Here is a 24,910-nt window from a genome sequence, read left to right on the forward strand (position 1 = left end):
ACTGGCCACTGTACCCCAACTGCCATCTGGACCCCGCAGAGGGCATTTCTACGTCCATTTCTGGCAGAGTTCAAATGGGACGAGACTCCATGAAAAACCATTTGACAACAGACAGGGATTCTTCTACCTCCAGTACCAGTCTCACAGTTCACACTCCCAGAAAACCAAATCACAGCATCAAAGTTACAGAAAAATCAAAGCCTTTTATTTCCCCTTGCCTACAACGCTCTTTGCCACCCTGGCTGCAGCGGGGAACATTTAAAAATAGAGACCCCCAGGAGTGCCCTGGTGGCCTACTGGTTAGGATTCCGGGCTTTTGCTGCCATGGTCTGGGTTCAATCCCTGATTGGGGAACTGAGATCCCGCCAGCAGCGCAGCGTAGCCCAAAACAACAAAACAAAAACAAAAACAAAAGAGACCTCACCCCACCTGGTCGATTTCTTCCAGCTGGACAGAGAATATCCCTTGGGTTTTTTTGGATTATCTTCTAAATTTAATATGCATCAGGGTTGAAAATGACTACTCAAAAGGACTATAATTTTCAATGTATGAAGTTAAACCATTATGGATTTAATCATCATTAAGAGCTGAAAATGGCAGGCTAAAATACGTCGGGCCAGAGCAGAGGTCTAGGTGACTTCCAAGGTGCTCTCTTTTGGTAAAACATGCTCTTGCTGCTACACACACACACACACACACACACACACACACACACACACACACACACGTATGTTCAAATATGAAACAAAAAATGTTGCAAGCAACGCTCCATATGGATTGAAAAAGTTCTCAAGATCACTTCTAAACGGACCTGATGCATTTTTAAGTAGCAGGTTCATTTAGAAACAAACCCCCAAAATGGTTACTTAAAACCCTGCCTTGCAAAACAGAAAACCCTGCGATAAGATCAATAGCTCTTTAAAATGAGAAATGTTGTCAGTTCTGCGAAATGATGTCCAGATTGGCAAGGTGCCTCACGGTGGGCCTTCCGTGGGGACAGCTCCAGGGCTGGTCCATCTCCCCCATGTGGGTGACAAGTTTCTTCATCTCACTTGTGTTAAGAGCGGTTCCAATCATCACCTGCATGTGAGACATGATGGCTTACATTAAAGTTTTACGACAAAAGCAACAATTCCCTGAAAAGTCCTCCCCCGAAGAACCCTACCTTCTAGTATCTCAGCCCTCGGCCTCTTTGTGAAATCCAGCCCCTCCGTGGCTCTGTCGTGGCAGCACATCCTCAGGAGAGACGCCGACCACTCCCGTCCAGGACCAACCAGTCTCACCAGCTCCGCCAGCATCCACATCCCAGCCACCCCGACCTCCCACCATGGCGACTGCAGCGGCCTCCTGGCGAGCCTCCCCGCTTTCCTCCTTCTCCCTTCAACTCGTCCTCCAGGAGCGGCCAGTGATTCCTTTTAAAGGCGTGTCAGATCACGTGGCTCCTCTTCGAAGCCCCACCCCCACCCGGATAAAAGCCCAAGTGCATCACCTGACTTGGCCCTCACCGGCCTTAGTGTCCACACCTGCAAGCAAGCAGTCCTTCCGCCCCCACTGCAGCCACACCGGCACCCCCTCGCCTCTAGTACAAGCCCATAGAGCGAGTACCTGCCTCAGGACCTTGTCACTGGCTGTGCCCTCTACCCGGGATACGCTTCCCTCAGATATCTGCGTCTCTCATGTTCCCTCTCCCGCAGGCTGCTGCTCCAATGTCCCTGCCTCCCCGCAATGCAGGAGCTCGCGTGTCTGTCCTCTGTAGCCCTCGGGCCTGCCTGAGCACCCAGGAGAGGCTACTTCAGTTGGGTGCTCAGGGAGGCCCGAGGGTGGGAGGGGGCCAGGTGGGCGAAGAAGGCGTGCGGAGCGGGGCATCCAGGCAGAGGGACGGCGGGCGAGGACTTGGGGCGGGAAGGAGATGGTGTGGCAGGCGTGGCTAGAGCCGAGCGTAGGACACGGGGCCCACGGGTGCAGCAGGGGACAGCCCGCCCCCGTCAGCCCGTGTGCTGCGCGGAGACAGCGCTGCAGCGCCAGGGACCCGCCAGCCTGGGGACTGAGGAGCGGCCCGTGGCCCCAAAGATCTCTGCGTCACGCGAGGACACGGCACTGTGAACACCTGGCCATCAGCACAGGCCAGGCCCAGCTCTGACTCCTACCCCCGACTCCAGGGTGGGAAGATCAAGGTCAGGCCTTTATCAAAGAACCATCTGTGGCTGAAGTCAGGTCCTGGGCCCTATTCTCTCATCAAACTCTTGCCTGGAGGAATTTCATCCAACGCCATGGCCGTAACTTAGAAAACCTAAACCTTTCTCTCCAGCACCGACACTTCCCCTGGCTCTGGATTCACTGACGTGGCTGTTCTCAGACACCTCCTCTCACGTCTAATAGGATCTCAGATACAGCGTGTCTAACAGAGAATGCTGAACCCCACTGCCCCCAAAGCTGAAAATGCCGCAGCCCTTGCCCCACCCCCTCATTTCCGTTATGACACCCTCTCCGCGGTCTCTTCCCCATGGTCACCCTCCAGCACCTCCTGACACGCGCAGCGCAGACGCCCAGGTTCGGACCAGGATCCCAAGGACCTTAAGTGGGTCCCCAGACGGGGCCCCACTCCCATCCTGGTCCCCCACCCGTCACACGGGGTCAGCCTCTGGCTTCGCCAAACACCCCGAACCTTTGCACTTGCTATTTCTTCTATCTGGAAAGTTCTTTCCCAAGGGGCTCCAGCTCACCTTCCAAGCGTCAGCTGGGAGGTCACCTCCTCAGACAGCCTCACCCCGACCGAACCTGTATCTGAGGCTGCCGTTATTAATGTCATATCCATTACCCCCACTAAACTATAAGCTCCACGAGGGCAAGGACCTCATCTGCCGGGTTACCTGCGCCCCCAGCACCCGGACCAGGGCCGGCCACCCAGCGGGGGCCGAAGGGGTCTCTGCTGAGTGAATGAAGGGGTGGGCCAGGTGACGCAAACACACGTGCTCTGCTTTGACATCAGGCTCATCACCAACCACTGCTATCGTCTTCTAGAACCAGGCTGAGCCGCGGCAGCCAGACAATACGCAGTGCCCGCCCTTGGGGCTCCTGTGAAAGGCGAGCTGACTGCAGGGTTCTGGATAATCTCGTGCAGGGCCCTTGAGGGCTTGGCAGCACCTAATCTTTACCCACCAGTGTCATTAATACCCATGAGGTCCATAGACGAACAACGTGGATACCCAGCTAACTGCGTGGGAGTGACGAAAGCCCTGAGGACGCTGCTTCAGGGGCGCTGAGAAAGAGCCGTAACTATGGGTCAGAGGTCTGGCCTAAGGCAGACGTGCAGCGCTCATGCGTTACAATGGCTGAGGACAGTGGGGCTCCACGCACACAGCCCAGAGCGAGCATCACCCACATTTAATAAGGCTGACAAGTCAGGGGCTGAACTGAGAACTTCCAAGGCCCAAGAGCAGACCCCTCAGGCTCCTGCAGATAAGCCTTCTTTACTTACAGACTTCCGACAGGCCCTGGAGGCAAACATCTGCCTGACCCGGGAAGGCCGGCACATGACACCGGGGCTGTCACTCAGCATGAAGATCAGTTCATCTATGTCCTGGGGTCCAAAGGTCCAGCTTTTACTAGTCGGCAAGGAAATCAATTTAGCTCTTTCAGTGACCGGGGCTAAAAGAAAAAAATTTGGAGAAAAAGCCATCACTTAAAAAATCCATTTCATTTGGGTGCTATTTGTAAGGAACATCTGAAAGAGAGGGCAGAAGCAAAACGCTTTTGGGGGGAAGCATGTTCATCTCTTATAAAATACGCTGAAGTGTATGACCGCAAAGATCGTTCTCGGGCTTCCCTGGTGGCACAGTGGTTAAGAATCCGCCTGCCGGGACTTCCCTGGTGGCGCAGTGGTTAAGAATCTGCCTGCAAATGCAGGGGACACCGGTTCGAGCCCTGTCCGGGAAGATCCCACATGCCGTGGAGCTACTAAGCCCATGCGCCACAATTACTGAGCCTGCGCTCTAGAGCCCGTGAGCCACAACTACTGAGCCCTCGTGCCACAACTACTGAAGCCCGTGCACCTAGAGCCTGCGCTCTGCAACAAGAGAAGCCACCGCAATGAGAAGCCCATGCACCGCAACGAAGAGTAGCCCCCACTCGCTGCAACTAGAGAAATCCTGCATGCAGCAACAAAGATCCAATGCAGACAAAAATAAATAAATATATATATAAATAAATTTATAAAAAAAAAAAAAGAATCCGCCTGCCAATTTAGGGGACACGGGTTCGAGCCCTGGTCCGGGAAGATCCCACGTGCCACGGAGCAGCTAAGCCTGTGCGCCACAACTACTGAAACCTGCGCTCTAGAGCCCGAGAGCCACAACTGCTGAAGCCTGCACTCCAGAGCCCGTGAGCCACAACTACTGAAGCCCGCACACCTGGAGCCCGTGCTCTGCAACAAGAGAAGCCACCGCAATGAGGAGCCCGCGCACCGCATCAAAGAGCAGCCCCCGCTCGCCGCAACTAGAGAAAAGCCCAACAAAGACCCAACACAGCCAAAAATAAATAAATAAAATAAATAAATTTATCAAAAAAAAAAAAAAGATCGTTCTCAGCTCTAAAAGGACACAGTTCTACAGTCCTAAGTAATAACTTACCATCTTCATCGATAACAAAGTCAAAGCCATTCTTTCTGAATATTTCCAGATTTTCTATTAGAACTGCTTCATTGACAGCCGTTAAGTTGAGAGTCTGAGGTCTGAAAAACAGAGACCCAAACTAGACCTTGAAGTCAAACATATGGCTCTAAAGCAGAAATGAAACTAAAACAATTCTGTGACTCTTTGAATTCATTTCAAAAAGCAACACGAATAACATGCTTTCAGCTATGAGCCTCTCCTCTCACAGAACTCTGAGCATTTCCTTTTAATTTCTTTTTTTTTAAGTTCTTTTTAGAAGTTAGAGTAACTCCAAAAGTAGTCTGCCTTTCCTCAATCTGCCATACCACCCCAATGACTGTCTTTTTAAAAATTCTCTTCTCCAAGATAACGATATGACCTAAAAATGCTGTTTTTCCTCCTCACAATAAAGACAATTTGAAAAGTTGGGTTCGGTCACTACAGACATTTGAAAACAGAAGAAACAGCATCTGTTCTGCTATCCTGCTCCTTCCGCTTGCATTCTTTTTTTTTTTTTTTAAAGATTTTTTTTTTATGTGGACCATTTTTAAAGTCTTTATTGAATTTGTTACAATACTGCTTTTGTTTTATGTTTTGGTTTTTTGGCCCCAAGGCATGTGGGATCTTAGCTCCAGGGATGGAGCCCGTACCCCCCGCACTGGAAGGCGAAGTCTTGACCACTAGATTGCCAGGGAAGTCCCCCCTGCCTGCATTCTTTATCCATCCATCTCTCCTCTTGGATTTACTGAGTGCTTAGTAAGACAGACACCGCTAAAGGCAGGAGATACAAAGACCCGTTCTCTGCTCTCATGAAACAAACAGTCTAGTGGGGAAAAAAAGACACTGATCAAACAGTCAAACAAACAAACTGTAATTACAAACTACACTGGGAATCAGGAAGAAGAGACACCCAGGGCCATAGGAGCACAGAGCATGTGAGACTTGGCGCGGAGAGAGAGGGTGTCAGGGAAGGCTTCTCGGAGGAAATGACCTTTGAGCTGAGATCTGGGGCTGAGTGACAGTTATCAGGTGATGGGGGTGAGGGGTGGGTGCAGGGGCAAGTATTCTAGGCAGAGACAACAGTCTGTAAAAAGGCCCTAGGATGGACCACGGATGTTCCCAGAGCCACACACAAAGATCTCCTTCATTCTGCTTAATGGCTCTGTAGGAATTCATCAGGCCTGTCAAGGGAAAAGGAAGGATGGCCAGAGTATAGAGAACAGGAGAAGAGGGCTTAGGAACAGCTGAAGAGGTCATCAGGGCCAAACTACGCAGGGCCGGTAGGAAAGGATGCAGTTGTGGTTTTTATCCTTTCATCCTGAAGTGTGATCCACGTGGGACCCACAGTGGCCTGCGATTATCCAGGTCAACTTGAAATGCCACAAACGAGACCGTACTTACGCCAAATGGCTAAAAAATAAACGACCTCTGTAACAGGGGCAGGAATAGCTCAGTATTATAAAGTGGCTCATTCAATGTCTTTACTATTCCTACTTATTCCTGCTGAAAATAAATATAATTAAGCCGTTCTGTAGGACACAGAGTACTCAGCAAATAAACTAGGTATGTTTTCCAGCTGAGTGGCTGTTTTAGTGGTAAGTTCTTCATGCTGGGATCTGCTACTGTTGGGATCTGAGTTAATTATGTAGTTTAATTTCCCAAATGAAAATCCAGGACCTCTCCTTATGACTTCGCTTAAGAAAAGACTTCTGGTTTATATGCTACACCATCACACCGTCTTGTAAAATGGTCAGTGTAAAACATTAAATTTGGCAAAAGAGAGACAGATACCAAATTCTGCAGTGACTAATCACTGGAATTGCTCTACCATAGCTGAGGACAGACACACAGGCACTGCTGACCTTCTGAACGCGTGAACTCCACGCACTCTAAGTAGACAGACTCTGTACTATAAACTGCTCTTCATCGAAAGGATTTCCTGGCCAACCAGTGATCAGCATTTTTGAACAGCTTAAAAGAACTTTAAGTATCTTTTGATACTTAAAGAATCCATTAGCTGTGTGACCTTGGGCAAGTTATGAAACGTCTCTCAGTTTCATCACCTGCGAGATGTTGGTGGTAATACATAGTAACTACTTCAAACGTTTGTGAGGATTAAACATAAATTGCTTCAACAGCGCCTGGCACCAAATAAGCACTCCATAGATGGCAGGTATGACGATTATTACGCAAAAAGTATAAAAACCTGCTGTAAGGATACGTACAGCCAAAAAATATACATAGACAGACAGACAGACAGATAGATAGATAGGTAGGTATAGACAGGTTTAGACAGAGATAAAGATAAACACACCTATAGCTAAGAGATCTTAAATTTGGGGGATGAAACAACACTGAGAATTCTGAACACTGAAACGAACTTACGCTATAAGCCTTTGCCCCTGGAGAGCAGTGTGCCGTTGAAGCATCTCGAAGTTGTATTTCTCATCCGTGGCGTGCTGGTCCACTATGAAGATATCTGCATTCAGTTTGGTGATGATAAATCCCAAGTTAAACTGACCAATGATTTCCATTTCTGCAAACATCGTTTTGCTGCACGTAGAAAATGTTAAGTAGAAGACATTTTAACTTCTTTTTTTGTCTGTGCTGCATGGTTTGTGGGGTCTCAGTTCCCTAACCAGGGATTGAACCCGCACCCTTAGCAATGAAAGCATGGGGTCCTAACCACTGGACTGCCAGGGAATTCCCATTTTAGAAGACATTTTAAAAGATTCCTTCTCTGCTTATAAAACACTAATAAAAAAAGTACAAAAACATAAAATAGACAAAGTCCCTAAAAATCCCACTTTCTAAGGATAACATTATTCATTCCTCCAACTCTCCAGGTGACATTAGTTACTACTATTAATGATTTGGTCCACATCCTTCCAGACCTTTGACTATACACCGTTTTAAAAAAAAAAAAAAAAAATGGAATCAATCCTTCATACCGTTTCACTCTCATCACTTAACAATGAATCTCAGATATTTTTTTCAGACCCATATATAGAGACCTACTTCATTCTTTTTAATGTCCATGTAGGAATTCATTATGTGGATGTACCAATTTGTCTGACAAATTCTCTACTAAAGGACACTTCAGCTGTATCCATTTTAAGAAACACAAACAAAGGTGCAACACCCCTGTACATAGATCTTCTCTACTGTGGATGTATCTGTATGATAAATCCCTAGATGTGTTATTATATATGTACACTTTACTTTGATAGGAGATCTATAAAAGTTTGCACTCCCACCAATATGTACAGTTGTCCCTGGGTATATGCAGGTGATTGGTTCCAGGACCCCCAGGATACAAAAATGCACAGATGCTCACATCCCTTACATAAAATGGCACAGTACTTGCATATAACCTATGCACATCCTTCCCATATACTTTAAATCGTCTCTAGATTACTCATAATACCTACTACAATGTCAATGGTATGTAAAATAGTTGCCAGCACGCAGCTAATTCAAGTTTTGCTTTTTGGAACTTTCTGGAATTTTTACAAATTTTCAATCTGCAGTTGCAGAACCGGCAGATACGGAGGGCTACCTGTATACGAGTACCTTTTTGTCAATAGTGGATATCAATCCTTCTAATGGGGAGTACCCCCCGCCCCCTGCCCACCCCAGGCTGAGCTTCAGACTGTTGGAACAGGCGTGGCTGCATTTCATTCATTTATGAATGAAAATAAGTTGGTTGGAGTAGCAGAGTGAGCACTGCTAGGCCTCCTGCCTGCTGCCAGTGGCTGCCTTGTAGGAGGAAAAGACAAGGGCATCACAGAAGCAAGAGAAGCCGCTGCTCCTGCTGTCTTGCAGTGTCCCTCCAGCGCCCCCTGCTGATCAAGTCTAACAGCGCACCAGGAGAAATGCTTACATGGTTCAGCCTCCAGGACTGCAAAGCAGGGCAGAGTGGATTTGGAACTGAGAGGCAATAAACTGGTAATTGGCACAAATACCAACTCCCTGCCTCTGATTGCTCTTCCAGGAACCGCCCGAGTCTGCTCCGGTTCCCCAGGCAGATTGCCCATGGGAAGAACCTGTGCCGGCCTGAAGACCCGGGTCTTCTGTGTCTTTGGCAGGTGTATCTCCCACCATAAACTAGAACCTAGCATCTGGCTTAAAGAAACAAAGTTTTACAGCTTGGTATATTTAGTTATAATTCAAAATGCAGAAACAGGAGCTGGTAAACACAACCTCAATATCTTCACTGCTGCCTAATCTTTAGCTCAGTACTTTTTCCTGTGCTTCTCAGGAAAAAGTAAACCTCATCAGACCAATAGCTCAGAACAGAAGTACAGCCAATCCAACAGCCGTGCCCTGAAAGCCAGAAGCCAATGCCAGGCCCTTGTGGATCAGCTTCTCAATGTGACCTTCTCGGGTACTTGTCAAAAATGCCGATTCCTGGGCTCCACACCCAAGATCCACCAGATCTACTAAAGCAGAAACACTGGAATCTGGCCATACATAGGTCCTGCTTGTTTAACAAGCTCTCCAGGTGATTCTTAGGCATACCAACATTCAAAAACCACGGTAACAGGTGATCAATACATGTTTGCAAACTTAATTAAAATCTCTATTTAAAAATATTTAAGGAACCTGGCTCTCTTCACTGGCTCCCTCTGAGTTCACAACCAGAGAGGTTCACTTCCATTAATTACACACCTTTTAAAAGAAAAAAAGGTTCCTGAAAACCCTTCTCCGTGTAAGCTAGGCACTGTGAATAACAAAGCAATTATAGGACGCTCGGTGAAGAATTTATAACTGAAATTAGGCAAAGCCTGTGTGGTCCAGGCTAAAAGTGCTATAAAACTGCAATGTACTTGCTGAATTGCACTGTGCACAGGACACAGCGCATTTCAGTAACTGGTGACACAAAACAAAGACAAAATTTAAAAAATAAAAACTATTTCAAAAGAATTCATCATTTTTAAGAGTCACAACGTTGGACATGACTACTGTCAAGAAAGTGCTGGTGACCAGTGTTTTCTATTATCTGTATTGTGAAGATTTTTCTTTAAATTGACTTTTTAACTCAGCCTTATCTGACGCAATCTTCTTGAAATCATAGCTTCGATAATGTGATAATTTTTCCTCATACATGTTAAAATGGAAAGATGGGAAATAGCAATGTTCCCCAAAGCTGCCCTGAATTCAAGGCAGGGAGAAGTCACCATGGGCTGAAAACCTCCAGAAAAAGGAATAAAATTGGGGTCAAGAAGGCCTTGATTGATTTGGACCGATGGAAAAGATGTGCAGAGAAAATCTAAGGAAAAAAATTCTTGCAAGATTTCAGGCTGCAGAACTGCCTGGCGAAAGAGTTCTTTAAAGAAAATTAATGTGATGGATGTGAGAGGCAAGGAAAAGAAGTTGGTGAGTGGAAAAAGTGTTACCTTATCTCTTTTCTCAGTTCATCTTCTGCTGCTTGATTTTCTCCAGGGCAAATCTTTGCCCGAAACTTCCTATAATTTTGTCCACCTTCTCGTTGTTGTTCTTGCTGACATAACTGCTTTATTCGTTTGGCTAAATAACTCATAGAAAAGTCAAGGGGCACTATTTTCTTGTTAATTTCAACAGCTACATCCAGCTCGGATGCTAAAGCGTTCTGAGTTTTCACGGACTCTGGAGGGACATCGGGATTTAAAGGAACCCCTTCTTTCTTAAAACGCTTTGCGTTTGGGGATGAGAGAGGCGTAGGTTGCAGCAAAACTCTAGGTCGGGAGTCGCTTTCTTCGTGGTCCAAGTGGCAACTCGTGCGCCAAAGACGATGGTCAGTTTCAGGTAACTTCTCCAAAGACTCCACATTTTCTTGCGAAAACCCATCTTTGGGGGAGCTTGCCACGTGGTCACTGCTGGGGTGGCTGCCCGTTTTTGGGGTGCTGGACCCCTCCTCAGAGCCGGCAGATGCGCTGCTGTGCCCCCAGCCCTCTTCCGTGTCCACTCTAACCATCGGGTCACAGGGCCCCTGAGTGGAAGTCATCCCTTCCTCCTGAGGTTCAGAGATGTGCTTCCAGGAGCAGAGGGGCCCTGAAGCGCTAGGAAATGGGGTGCTGCTTTTCTGTCGTGGAGAAATCCGTCTTGGGTCGGTGGCCTTCGGGCCCCGTGACTTGTTCTCCACTGTGTGACGAAGGGAAAAGGCCTCTCTCAGTCTGGAAATGGTCGCTGCCCTTTTCTCTTCCCCGCGAGTCCTTAACGGGGCGGGATCATCCTGCTTTCCTGGCATGGGCTTCTCCAGCTCTGCCGAATGCCTTTTTATTAAGTGACCTAAGCAGATGTGAACAGAGAAGGGCATCAGGGGCTGCGCGGAAATAGAATAAGGGGATACTTTTACGTGAACAGGCACTTCACAAAAGAGGAGCTCCGAATGGCTGATCCAATGTGTGAACACAGTTCTACATGAACCATAAAGGAGACATGAATTAAAACCACAATGTGATGCCACTATATACTCATCAGAACAGGTAAAATTTTTTTTAAAAATGTTTACAAGGCTGAGGATCAAATGGGATGATTAAATACGGCTGGTGGTGTTGAAATTGGTACAACTGCTTTGTAAAACTCTCTGGGAACATCTAATCTGAACATGCACACCTGTGACCCCGCACTGCTATCCTACCAGAAATGTCTACCTGTGCTGGCCTAAACCGTGGATGGGGATATTCGTGACAGCTATATTCATGGCAGCCCAATCCTGGAAACAACCCAGTTGTCCACAAATAAGTCATGGTATTTAAATACAACAGAATACTGTACAGCAACGAGAATGAATAAATGAATTGTCACACAGGACTTGGATGAATCTCACGTACAAAATATTGAGAGAGAAACCAACGATGTTAAGATGTAAATACTGGATGCCTTCGAATTAAAAACAGATAAAACGAATCCATGGTGTTAGAAGTCAGGAAAACAGTTCCCACTGGGGGTTAGTGTCTGAAAAGGGGTACAAGGGTGGTTCTGTGGGTGCTATTTCCTGATCTCAGGGCTGATGCACTCACGGCACATTTGCTTCTGTGTGGATGCTGTACTCGATGAAAGGGCTAAGAAGAGGGCGTCGGATTTGATTGTGCCTCAAGATGCAGAGATAAGTTGAGCAGTTTCTCTGTATGGGGTGGCCTCTCTGACCACGCGCGCGCTCGGAGCTGCCACCACCGGCCCATTCCACAAAGATGTGATGCTCCCTTCCATCCTCCGCCCCATCCCCACCCCCGCCGGGCCCGCACACACGCACGCATGCAGTCATACTAGCCCATGCAGAGCGTGGGCGGCAGAGATGTGACGTCAGTAGCTCGGCCGCATTCATGGCAGTGCTCCTGTGCGCCTCTCCCACCACCCGGCAACCCCGCCCCACCCTTAGGAGCTTGTGTCCCCACCATACACTCCGACTGTCACAACTGTCGACCGTGGCACTTGATGAGAGCGCACCTCACTGCCTTCCAAGTCAGCCTCTCCGCCCCCCAACCCCAGGGTGTTAGGAAATGTGAAGACAGAGCCACTCTGGGTCCCGCCCCTCCTCTTAACCCCTGGCTTATGGCTCCTGGTACCCTCGGGTTACGAAGCCTCATCCCAGAACGACTTCCTCCCATTGTCACCTGAGCTTTCCACCAAACGTATTTTCAGCCTCCTGAGCTGCTCTCTGGTCTCTTCCCCCCCGCCGGAGGACAGTGACTGGGACCCGCCACCTTCGTCTCTGCACAGACGTGGAGCTCGGGGGCAGGTTGGCCTAGAGAAGGGTATCCACCCCAAGGAGTGGATCTGGCTGTCAGAAGGGGTAGCCGCCAGCTCCTGCCTCTGCTACGGAAGGCTGCTGGGGCTCAGCTCTGGACTCCTCTCCACAAGGTGCCCCGGATGCACTTAGTTTGGATGCAAAAGAATAAAACCAACTATTTAAACGAAAGGCTGCTCGCTCAGGACCAGGAAGTAAAACAATGATTGTGCATATTTTTACAGAGGTCAAACCAGCTTTGGGCCAAGTCTCATCTCAACATGCCACTCAGTGATGAATGCACAGGGGGGGAACGTGAGGGAAAACGGCAGAGTAAGGGCCCCCCCCAAATTCCCTACTCCATAAAAGATAGGAGAAAACGGGTAAAAATGGTCAGAATCAACTTTTTCAGAACTCTGGAAATTAACAAAAGGCTTGCCACGATCGGGGAGTGTTTTTGTTTGTTTGGTTTTTGGTTTTGGCCGCACCGCTTGCCTTGCAGAATCTCAGTTCCCCAACCAGGGATTGAACCCAGGCCCTGGCAGTGAAAGTGCTGAGTCCTAACCAATGGACTGCCAGGGAATTCCAATGGGGGCGTGTTTATTGAAAGGAGAATGGGTGAGTCTCGGTAAGAATGTATCCCTGGGTGATAACGGAGGTGGCTTGCATCCATTTTAGTCCAGATTACCTTAAATCTGCAGCTACATACTTTCTAGGGTGACACATCCTCTCTGAGTTGGCCATGACTCCCTCTGACAGCCAGATCCACTGCTTGGGGAAGATGCTCCTCTAGGCCAGCCTGCCCCCCATCTCCATGTCTGTCTGTGCAGAGATGGAGGTGGTAGGTACCCGTCAAAATCTCACAGATTTTGTTTCATGCCCAAAAAAACTTTACCTCCGAAAAAATAAGGCAAGTATCACAACAGCTACAAGTTTTAGAAGCTGTTTATACACCTGTGTTTTTCTCACCTTCGACATCAAACAGCGGGTGCTGACTGACGTTCAGTTTGTTAACATCACTATCGAACATTCCTATCAAAGACGTCTTTAAAACTGCCAACAAAAGCTTCTCCTCCTGTAGTAAAATTTGCCTTTTATCTGGAGTAACGTTGATGTCGACACATTCTAAAGCAAAATAGAAAAGATGCCAATTGTGTTTAAGTTCACGTTTAACAAGAGAGATTTCCCCATCGACTATGTTATTCACTTGCACTTGCCAAAAGCCGTGTCCAGATTCATATTCATACTATAAAACTAGCCCTTTCAAATAAACAAGGAAAAGAGGAATAATTTTTTAAACATATGAAATAAGCAAGCATTTGAGTAGGTACATTGCAAAAGAAAAAAAAGCAAATAAACCCATGAAAAGGTATGATAAAATTGCAAACTAAAATGTCATTTTTATCACCTATTGAATCTGGTTAAAAATTATAATACCGGGGGCTTCCCTGGTGGTGCAGTGGTTGAGAGTCCGCCTGCCGATGCAGGGGACACGGGTTTGTGCCCCGGTCCGGGGGGAATCCCACATGCTGCGGAGCGGCTGGGCCCGTGGGCCGTGGCCGCTGGGCCTGTGCTCCACAGCGGGAAAGGCCACAACAGTGAGAGGCCCGTGTACCGCAAAAAAAAAAAAAAAAAAAAAAAAAATTATAATACCTAGTACATTGTTGGTAGGTGTGTAAATTGGTATAACAGGATCCCATTCACTGACCCAATGATTCTACTTCTAGAAATTTATCTTAAAGAAATAATCAAAAATATAGGTAATGATTTATCTATAAGAACAGTATTTAAATTTCTAAAAACTGAAAACAACTAAAATAGGCACAAACATAAAAGTTTACAATCAAGATATATCCACACATTGAAATACAATACAGCTATTAAAATCATGTTTCTGAATAAACTTGAATGACATGGAAAAGAAAATGTTCACATCTAAGGATAAAGAGCACAAAATTACCCAAAATTATTTTCTCACTCCAAAAAATATGGCTATATATATATATATATATATCATTATATATATATATTTTCAAGGTGTGCACATATATATTTCTAAGCACCTAAAAAATATTGGATAACCATAAACCATAATATTAGCAATCAGAAGAAAAATATCTACATGAAATGAATTATTTTCAAAATCAGGGAGAACATTTAGTCTACTTTCTCCCTCAGCTGACATGAAAAAGTCACATTTTCCGAACAATATAATTAACGTAGTTTCAAGTAGAAAGCAGGAAAGTCTGTATAAAAAATAAAAGTCTAAAAAGACTTTTTTTAATTAAAAATTTTTTTTTAAGTCTTTAAAAATATATATCACCACTAATTGTTGCTATAAAAGTCTCTTTCTGGTCATAGCAGAGCTTTATAATCTCATTTTATTCTTTTAGGAGTAAGTCACCAGGGACTTCCCTGGTGGCACATTGGTTAAGAATCCACCTGCCAATGCAGGGGACACAGTTTGATCCCTGGTCCGGGAAGATCCCACATGCCATGGAGCAACTAAGCCCGTGCGCCACAACTACTGAGCCTGCGCTCTAGAGCTCGCGAGCCAGAACTACTGAAGCCCGTGCGCCTAGAGCCCGTGCTCCGCAACAAGAGAAGCCACCACAATGAGAAGCCCGCGCACCGCAACGAAGAGCCGCCCTCGCTCGCCGCAACGAGAGAAAGCCCGCGTGCAGCCTGAAAAAAAAAAAAAGAAGTCACCAATTTCACTGAAATGTGAGTGGAACTTACCCAAATCAACAGAAATGTTAAGAACAACAAATGGATACTGATGCCGGTTATACATGTGATAGACCTCATTCACAAGTCTGGAAACCTATACAAAAAACAAAGATTAGAAAAGAATAAATGTTTCCTTCCCTCAGTTTCTAATAACATGCTACTCTAACCAACCGTTAAAAGGATACATTTTGAACAGCTTTCTTGAGGTAAAACAAACTACACTTAAAGTATACAATTTGATAAATTCTGACATATACACCCACGAACCTATCCCCACAGTCAAGATAATGAAGATATCCATCACCCAAAAAAAGTCTCTTTCCTCTCAAAGGGGTATCTTTAATCACAGATTCATAAAACTGAATCTTTTTCCATACTCAAGATGCTCTTGAAGAAATGTCAGTAAAATGAGGTGGGGTTTAAATTGCTCATAAAACACATTCAAATGTACACAGAAATGTATTTATATGACTTTATAATGAGATTATTAAATGGCATTAGGAATAAGCCATAAAATCACACCAATTACAATATAGGTTAAAAATTTAGAAGCTGAGGGACTTCTCTGGTGGTCCAGTGGTTAAGACTCTGTGGTCCCAATGCAGGGGGCACGGGTTGGATCCCTGGGTGGGGAACTAAGATTATGCATGCTGCATGGCGCAGCCAAAAAAAGATAAAAAAAATAAAAAATAAAAACTTCTACGCTCTATACGCTAAAAAATATTTTTTAAAAAAAAGAAAAGAAAAATAATAGAAGCTGAACCATATCTGGTTGATAGAAGTAATTTTGGGGAGTCCCCTGGTGGTCCAGTGATTAAGACTTGGCGCTTTCATTGCTAGGTATAATGTTGCTGAAGATGCAAAGTCAAAACTGACCACGAAAAGTGCTATAATCATATCAAGATGATCAGTTTAACTTTGAGGCAGAAGTAATCTGGGCCCTTATTTTCCTGGAAAATGGACAGAACAAAGAGAAAATACAAACGCATATGCACGTGTGTCAGTCTATACCAAATAGACTAGATAATGGTGAATGTTTTGAAATGTTTACTTTCTTCTAATAGTGATAATTTTTACGATAATAAATATACTGGTTATTAATATGTGTCCATATGTATGCACGCGCACATATATATAATTGAAACCACTGTATGGTAGGTGTTTTTAAATGCCTAAAATAAGATAATTTATAGATAACCAACAAAGGATCTACTGTAGAGCGCAGGGAACGGTACTCAATATTCCGTAATAACCAAAATTGGAAAAGAATTTGAAAAAGAATAGACACATGTATATGTATAACTGAATCACTTTGCTGTACACCTAAAATTAACACAACACTGTAAATCAACTATACCCCAATATAAAATAAAAATTTTTTTAAAAGAAATTAACAGCGAGACATTTTAAAGATATTTTTAAAAATATTTTAAAATGACAATATAGCATTGTCTGTTAAAATAAATAATATCAATATATTTGCAAAAATACATGTTTTTAGAATAAAATTGATTAGAAGAATGAAAAAAAAGATAAAGTAATGTTTCTGAGTCAAAGTCCCAAGTTCCACGTAAATTGCCTGTGTCAGAAAATGTTATTTAATAAAAAATAAAATTAAAACTAAAAGCTAAAAGAAAAAACTAATCCCCCCCATATTTTGAAATACCTTTGCTGGGTCACAAGGCCGCCGATTGATAAAGAAAAACTGTCTGTCCGTTGAACTTCTTCCCACGCCGTGAGCACAGTGAGAAATAAAACCTGAGATACTGTTCAATGTTAATGCCATTAGGGCAGGATTCCAGAGCAGAAAGGATCAGACACACATCAAACGGCACATTCTCAAAGTGAAAAATAAAAACATAATCCCTGGTGATGAGCTGACAAGTATTAACATTTCAGGTAACGGGTATCTGTGCTCCATTCTGGTGAATCATGAAGGAACACAGACCCTCTGGAATGTTCCAAAGCTCCCATCGTTGACAAATCCTCCATGGGCAACCCAGCGGGTTCAAAACTGATTCGTTTCAGCTCTCGCTTTCCCTATTAAATCCTTGGCCTCCACACAAGGAGTGGGTCTCACCCCACGCTCACATTCTAGAGCCTTCGTGCAGTCCCCACCAAGCTGTCCAGGGAGCCCAGGGACCTGTATCCAGGCTCTTTGCCCACATTCCCCGCCTTTACAAGATCTGTTCTCTTGGGATTTCCCTGGGGGTCCAGTGGCTAAGACTCCGCACTTCCAGTGCAGGAGGCGCAGGTTCAGTCCTGGGTCGGGAAACTAAGATCCGTACGGTGTGGCCAAAAAAATAAATATAAAACATAAAATCTGTTCTCAGTTAGCAAACTTCTATCTCCCATGGCGTTGGTTAAGGGCTTCACCTGAGATTTACCCCAGGGATATTTGAGTTTCCATAAGAATGATACCTTAGCATAAAAAAATGAATCCCCATCTTTAATTTCAGGGATAAGCCAAAGGCAAGTGGAGGGGGGGTAAGCAATATGGGCCCAGTTCTGCTTATGGAAAAATGTCTGTTTTTCTTACGCTAAAAGTAATGATGCTGAATTGGATTCTGGGTAAGACACGAGTTAAAGGAAAAGCGCCTCTATCCCTCTAAGCCAGGCCTTGACCAAGTGAAACATTACACATAACTGAAGAGTTATGCTGATTATTCGCTAAACAGAGCCTCTTCTACAAACGCTAATTTAATAAGAAACCCCCTAAAATGCACCAGTTACCCAGAATATTGCTTACATTAAGAACCTGACTCCTCCATATAAATCACCTTTCTCAGCAATAATACTGCCTACAGTTTATAATGGACATAAGAAACTATAAGCTTTAAAATCACAATCTTTAAAAACAAAACCAAAGGAAAAAAAAAAAAACCTCAAAAAAATTGTTCCATCATAATTTTCCTGGCACCAATTAACTTACCAAAACAGGTTACGCAGAGCCTGGGAAGGGCTCAGCCCGTATTCTTCACGGACAGTGTCACTAGGGGGCAGCTGCACAAAAGGGATGAGGCTTTGCAACTGAAAGAAATCAAGGTTTACAGTTATTTTCTAAAAAAGCAAGAACCGGCCTGACTTCAGAAAGGAAGATATAACGAAGGTTTTGTGTGTTTTCCTTCCTAGCCAAGCTATCCACATTAAGAGGACAAAGAATCTCAAGTTGCATTTTACAGTTCTATAATAAATAATTTTGATTTATTAGCAAGATGAAACACTTGTGCTCCTACTTATCCACAAACAATACATTGCCCACAATATTTTTTTTTCAAGGAGAGAGTAAAAGGATTATTTTAAAACTTGCAGCTCCTAACATTAATTTTTGTGATAGGGACGTAGTTTAAAAAAAAAATCAATTCTTAGATTTTATTCTTTACGCTATTGGAAAGGACAGTAGAAACCTGCCATAATCACTAGAGCAATAAAATGTTTTTAAACAACCGGCCACCCAGTTTTTTGTTTTAGAATGATTATTTTCATTGCGTGGCGGTGGATGTAAGAGTGAGCTTCGGTCTAGAGGCTAGGAGACCGGTGAAAAGACTGCCGGAGAGCTCCAGGTGAGAGATTTGAGCACCTGAATCAAGAAGAAAAACAAAAAAACAGGCCACCACTACCTGTTTCTGCCCAAATACAGATCCGATATTTTCCTTCATGCTGGAGCCTCCACTGGTGCACACCACAGGCTGCCTCTTACCCTGTCCAACCTGATTGGTGCAACTTACACGGACGCCCGCTGAAATGATACAGTAGGCGTGTAAGACCTGGACCATTTTGGAGAACTCCTGTTTAAAAAACACAAACGCAAGGACTCAGTGTTACTTCAGTCTTACAAGAAGCGCATGATTCAAGTTATACAGTCAATTCAAGGCTCTCATATCATCTCACAAATAAGGCAAATTATTCCTGACAGAATGATCCGTGAGTTGACTCTCCCTACGTGGTATCAAAGGGAAATCAGAGGATGAGGTTCTTGACCACACTTCCCTCATTTCCAAAATGTCCAGGCCTTCTGCTCTAAAAATCGAGAAGTATGTTCCCTTTGACCTTGAAATCCCTCCTCTGGAAATTTATCCTTGTAGAAAGACTGGCATAAACAATCAAAGATCTATTATGAAAGGGCTTCCCTGGTGGCGCAGTCGTTAAGAATCCGCCTGCCAATGCAGGGCACACGGGTTCGAGCCCTGGTCCGGGAAGATCCCACATGCCACAGAGCAACAAACCCCGTGCGCCACAACTACTGAGCCTGCGCTCTAGAGCCCGTGAGCCACAACTACTGAGCACGCATGCCTAGAGCCCATGTGCCTAGAGCCTGAGCTCCAACCAACCCCGTGCGCCACAACTACTGAGCCTGCGCTCTAGAGCCCGTGAGCCACAACTACTGAGCACGCATGCCTAGAGCCCATGTGCCTAGAGCCTGAGCTCTGCAATAAGAGAAGCCACCACAGTAAGAAGCCCGCACACCGCAACGAAGAGTAGCCCCTGCTCACCACAACTAGAGAAAAGCCTGCACGCAGCAATGAAGACCCAACACAGCCAAGCATAAAAACAATAAATTTAAAAAAAATTTTTTAAAAAGATATATTATGAAAATGTTCATTGAAACAATCTGTAATTGTGAAAAATTATAAACAACCTAAGCAACCATCAACCAGGGGCTAATTAATTACAGTATATACACATAATGGTGCCATGGTAAAAAATAAGGTAGTTACCAATCGACCAAAAAAAGGTATCTACAATATACTATATTAAAAAGTCAAGGTATAGAACAGTATATATATTATGATCCCAATTGTTTAAAAAAAAATAGAAACATATGTATAAAGATTGTATATACATGTATGCATTTAAAGTCTAAGGGATATAGGGACTTCCCTGGTGGTCCAGTGGTTAAGACTCCGCAATCCCAATGCAGGGGGCCTGGGTTCGATCCCTGGTCAGGGAACTAGATCCCACATGCATGCCGCAACTAAGAGTTTGCATGCTGCAACTAAAGACCCTGCACACCGCAACTAAAGATCCCATATGCTGCAACAAAGACCCAGAGCAGCCAAATAAATAAATAATAAATAAATATTAAAAATTAAAAATTAAAAAATAAAAAACAAAGTCGAAGGGATATAAACCAAACTCTGGGAGGTAGGCAGAGACAATACCAACTTTCTACTGCACACAATTCCATGTGACTTAAATGTTTAATATTCTATGTCACTTGATTTCATTTTTAAAATGTTTATCTTGAAAAATTTTCCAAGATTTATAAATACATGAAACTAAAAGGAGTCTGAAAGACTCACCAAACTGTTAACAATGGTCATCTCTGGCAAGCACAAGTTCTTTATGCCTATATTTTCTGAGACACCAATTTTTTTTTACCAAAAGATACAAAATAATAATAATAAAAATTTTATCTGTACAAAAAATTTTTAATACTTAAATTAGAAAACATTTTTAGTTTCCTATATTTTTCCAAAATTAATAAAGTTATAACTAGCACAAATTGCTTTAGAGGTAAAGAAAGTTTTTAGCAGCATATGTTTAAGTAACATTTTTGATTATAAAGAATATAGGTACAAAACAGAAAAGTACAAGGAAGATGACAAAAAAAGCACAAGTGATCGCACATCCAAGAATAACCACTGGTAGCATTCATGCGTCTACTCTCCCAGGCTTTTTCTATGCATATTTTGGTCAGTTGCTTTGTTTTTACAAAACTGTAATCATATATATATAGATATATATATACACACACACACGTATGATTATATGTGTATATATATATGAATACATATATACACGTACGTATACACATATATAGACAATTTATAACTGCTTTTTAAACAATTATATACTATTTAGCTTTTTCATTTTCATTCCAATTCATAAAACTTGTAATGATTCACTTCTCAGGGAGCCAAGAAAAATGACCTATTAAAAAATAAAGATAGAATCAAAAAATAATGCTTGTCTTAAAAGACTCATTTCCCATATTAGAAGACCTCATAAACACAATTTGATGATTCTTTTCAAGAAAAGAAAAGGGCGGCTTCCCTGGTGGTGCAGTGGTTAAGAATCCACCTGCAGGCTTCCCTGGTGGCGCAGTGGTTGAGAGTCCGCCTGCCGATGCAGGGGACGCGGGTTCGGGCCCCGGTCCAGGAAGATCCCACATGCTGCGGAGCAGCTGGGACCGTGAGCCATGGCCGCTGAGCCTACGCGCCCACAACAGTGAGAGGGCCACGTACCGCAAAAATAAAAATAAAAAAAAGAATCCACCTGCCAATGGAGGGGACACGGGTTCGAGCCCTGGTCCGGGAAGATCCCATATGCCACGGAGCAACTAAGCCCGTGCGCCACAACTACTGAGCCTGCGCTCTAGAGCCAGTGTGCCACAACTACTGAAGCCCTCGCACCTAGAGCCCGTGCTCGCAACAAGAGAAACTACTGCAATGAGAAGTCCACGCACTGCAATGAAGAGTAGCCCCCGCTCGTCGCAACTAGAGGAAGCCCGTGCGCAGCAACAAAGACCCAACGCAGCCAATAAAATAAATAAATAGATAAATAAAATAAATAGATTTATTTAAAAAAAAAAAAAAAAAAAAAGAAAAGGGTAAATCACCCAGAAGTTAGGTCTTTGAGGGGAAGAAGCAAGCTAAGCACTTCTCCAAAAATTAAGGGGAGAGAATGAAAGGGAGTGCAAACCACCCTGAGTGATCTTGGACTACATTTGGGCATCACACTCTCTAGGCTCTCGGATTCTGAATTTACCGTACCTTTCCTTTTTTAATTAATTAATTTACTTATTAATTTATCTATTTTTTGGCTGCACTGGGTCTTTGTTGCTGTGCGCAGGCTTTCTCTAGTTGCGGCGAGCAGGGGCTACTCTTTGTTGTGGTGCGCGGGCTCCTCAACCGTACCTTTCCTTTTTTAATTAATTAATTTACTTATTAATTTATCTATTTTTTGGCTGCACTGGGTCTTTGTTGCTGTGCGCAGGCTTTCTCTAGTTGCGGCGAGCAGGGGCTACTCTTTGTTGTGGTGCGCGGGCTTCTCATTGCAGTGGCTTCTCTTGTTGCAGAGCATGGGCTCTAGGTATGCGGGCTTCAGTAGTTGTGGCACATGGGCTCAGTAGTTGTGGCTCGCAAGCTCTAGAGCACAGGCTAGTAGTTGTGGTGCATGGGCTTAGTTGCTCCACAGCATGTGGGATCTTCCCGGACCGGGGCTCGAACCTGTGTGCCCTGCATTGGCAGGCGGATTCTCAACCACTGCACCACCAGGGAAGCCCTACCGTACCTTTTTAATATTCCTTTGAAACTCCTTATGGCGCACAGGTAGCGTATAAAATAACTGCTGCACGCTGACTGTCGTCCCTCTGGGTCGTGGGTAGGGGGTTTTCTGGAGGATTTTTCCATTGTGATCAAACACCAGTCGAGTCCCAACCTTCGCAGATGTGTGGCAGGTGGAAATAGTTACATCACTGTACGAAAAAGCCAGCAGAGCACAGTCAGCTAGAGACTCCCAGGTACTGGTCATCACGTGCTCATTTTCTCACTTCTGTTCTCTCTAAACTCCCCTAAAAAGATGACGATCCCTCCGAGATCATCAAGAGAGTTTAAATGGGTGAGGAGTCATCATAAAATCCAAGGTTTGGCCCAATAGTTAGTGAGAGAGTTCTGTAAATGTTTTGTTTTGATATAAGCTTTGATACTTATTTTGGTTAAACTGCAAAATGAAAGATCTCAAAACTTACATATTCACCAATAAAGATTTATTTCTCAGTTTGGCTACTACTGTTCTAACAAAATCTTAGAAGCTGTTGTGTAATTAAATAAGTGCTTCAGCTAAATTTTTTCCTCAACATCAAAATAAATTAAAACCAATAGCATATGGCATCTATAATGTATTATCTATACGTTACTTTTAAATTGAGAAGTTACTCCTTTAATAAGGGTAACAATCTTTTTACAATACTATACGCTTCATTTCGTTCATTCATTGCTTACATTTCAGAAGTATTACCACTTAGGTTGGTAGTAAGATAAAACAGAATGCAGAAGTTAGTAGCTGAGACATTAGATGGAAAAGTGTAAACAATAATGATTCTAATCATACTTTTTAATTTTCAGAGAGATGTTTATAAGGGGTCAAGTTAGTGGATAAAATTATTGCATCACCTCAGTGCACAGAGTGAGCTCAGAGCTTCCCCCCGAAAGCCAAATGTTTCAACCTGAGTGAGGTCAGCAAACTCCTGAATCTTAGAAGTGTGATGCTTCAGAGCTGAAAGAGAGGTGGAGGGTAAGGCCGAAGAGATCGCAAGTGATACAGCAATGAACACACACAATACCCACCCAAGTGACTGGTTTTGAAAAGCTGTTTTGTGTTTCCTAAGACAGTGTTACCCCAAATTCTCAGACATTTGGCCCAAATATTTTAATATAGGATTAGCAAAATTCAACTTACTTAAGCCTTCAAAGTTTTCTTCTTCTACCCCGCATCCGTTGTCTGAAACTTCAATGAGCTCCACCCCGTAGTCTTTAAGCCTGAGCTCTAAAAAGGTTAAAATATTGATTTCTCAAATCGATCCATGCGAAAAGCCTTTAGAGTGACAGTATTTATAACTTACAAAATGCAACTTTGAGTCCTAACTATATGTATTTAAATGTACTACTGTCATTTTGTATATTTTATTTTTTAAAGTCCTTCTTGGCTATTTACTAGCCCAGATAAAATAGTTTTGTTTTTATTTTCTTTCCTTCAAGAGGATAATTTTAACACAGTCATTAAAGAGAATAAGTTCTGGTGTGTATATATATATATATATATACACACATATATATATATGCTAGAACTCTTGTGATGAAAATGGCACTTGAAAAAGGTTATATTTTTCCACTGAAGTTGAAGATTAATAAAATGGTGTCAAAACAAAAAAAAAAAAAAAAGAGAATAAGTTCTGGAATCAGACTCCCTGGGATCACATTTTACTAGCTTTATAACCTCAAAAAAAATGTAAGTTCCCTGTGCCTTAATTTCCTCATTTGTAAAATGGAGATAATAATTATAACAATAAGAATAATTCCAATCTCATAAAGTTATTCTACAGATTAAATGAGGTATCCCATCTGTATAGTTCTTAGCACAATGCCTGCCTGGCACATAGTAAGAACACAATAAAAGTTAACCGCTATTATTATTATTACTACCTAGCTAAATACTAGGCACATAAGTGCTAAATTTATGTTTAAAAAATAATTTCTCTTTATATCAATACCTGATTGTCTTATTAGAGTAACAAACACTTCTTGAATAAAACAGCATAAACTGATTATTTCTTGTGGTTTAAAACTCTTCCAAACTTACCAATGTTAGTGGCACTGGCATCCACACTATTTTCTACCAACTCCTTCACAGCAGTGCTTAGACTAAGAACCACTTGCCCAGAACAAATCTGATGGACTGACTTCCGATCGATAGGTTTGATGGCCTTAGCAAGTTCTGAACTAAAGAAACAGGTTACAAGAAACAGCAAGGAGGCAATTATGCATTTTCATCCAGGTTTTAACTGTGGGAAATGATTCATCTCCATTAATAGTTCATGGGTCTAATCCATTCATTATATTAACATATCCATTTATTTTATTTATTTATTTATTTGCGGTACGCGGGCCCCTCACTGTTGTGGCCTCCCCCGTTGCGGAGCACGGGCTCCGGACGCGCAGGCCCAGCGGCCGTGGCTCACGGGCCCAGCCGCTCCGCGGCATGTGGGATCCTCCCAGACCGGGGCACAAACCCGTGTCCCCTGCATCGGCAGGCGGAC

The 24,910-nt window shown here is 43.7% G+C and overlaps 1 protein-coding gene across 5 annotated transcripts in view; it reads right to left on the reverse strand.

Moving 5' to 3' along the window:
* Window positions 1-41: 41 nt before the first annotated feature.
* The window catches only part of PMS2 (PMS1 homolog 2, mismatch repair system component), a 27,497-nt gene continuing 2,628 nt past the window's right edge, over window positions 42-24,910 (reverse strand). Inside the window, exons 2-15 of one of the 5 annotated variants that reach the window (XM_024121659.2) lie at window positions 24,454-24,588; window positions 23,554-23,640; window positions 23,268-23,370; window positions 22,387-22,570; window positions 18,711-18,878; window positions 18,023-18,120; window positions 16,757-16,856; window positions 15,100-15,184; window positions 13,330-13,485; window positions 10,049-10,919; window positions 7,035-7,202; window positions 4,629-4,729; window positions 3,479-3,648; window positions 42-1,080 (exon numbers count right to left, since the gene is read on the reverse strand). In XM_024121659.2, the coding sequence (XP_023977427.1) occupies window positions 937-1,080; window positions 3,479-3,648; window positions 4,629-4,729; window positions 7,035-7,202; window positions 10,049-10,919; window positions 13,330-13,485; window positions 15,100-15,184; window positions 16,757-16,856; window positions 18,023-18,120; window positions 18,711-18,878; window positions 22,387-22,570; window positions 23,268-23,370; window positions 23,554-23,640; window positions 24,454-24,588 (2,570 nt within the window). In that variant the 3' untranslated portion in view covers window positions 42-936. Of the gene's footprint in view, window positions 1,081-1,165; window positions 3,649-4,628; window positions 4,730-7,034; window positions 7,203-10,048; window positions 10,920-13,329; window positions 13,486-15,099; window positions 15,185-16,756; window positions 16,857-18,022; window positions 18,121-18,710; window positions 18,879-22,386; window positions 22,571-23,267; window positions 23,371-23,553; window positions 23,641-24,453; window positions 24,594-24,910 lie in introns of those variants that run through there. The other 4 variants (XM_024121656.3, XR_008619428.1, XM_024121655.3 and 1 more) reach the window with 4 other exon arrangements.

This window comes from Physeter macrocephalus, chromosome 14, assembly GCF_002837175.3.
Source record: "Physeter macrocephalus isolate SW-GA chromosome 14, ASM283717v5, whole genome shotgun sequence".
In the NCBI taxonomy this organism is placed as follows: Eukaryota; Metazoa; Chordata; class Mammalia; order Artiodactyla; family Physeteridae; genus Physeter; species Physeter macrocephalus.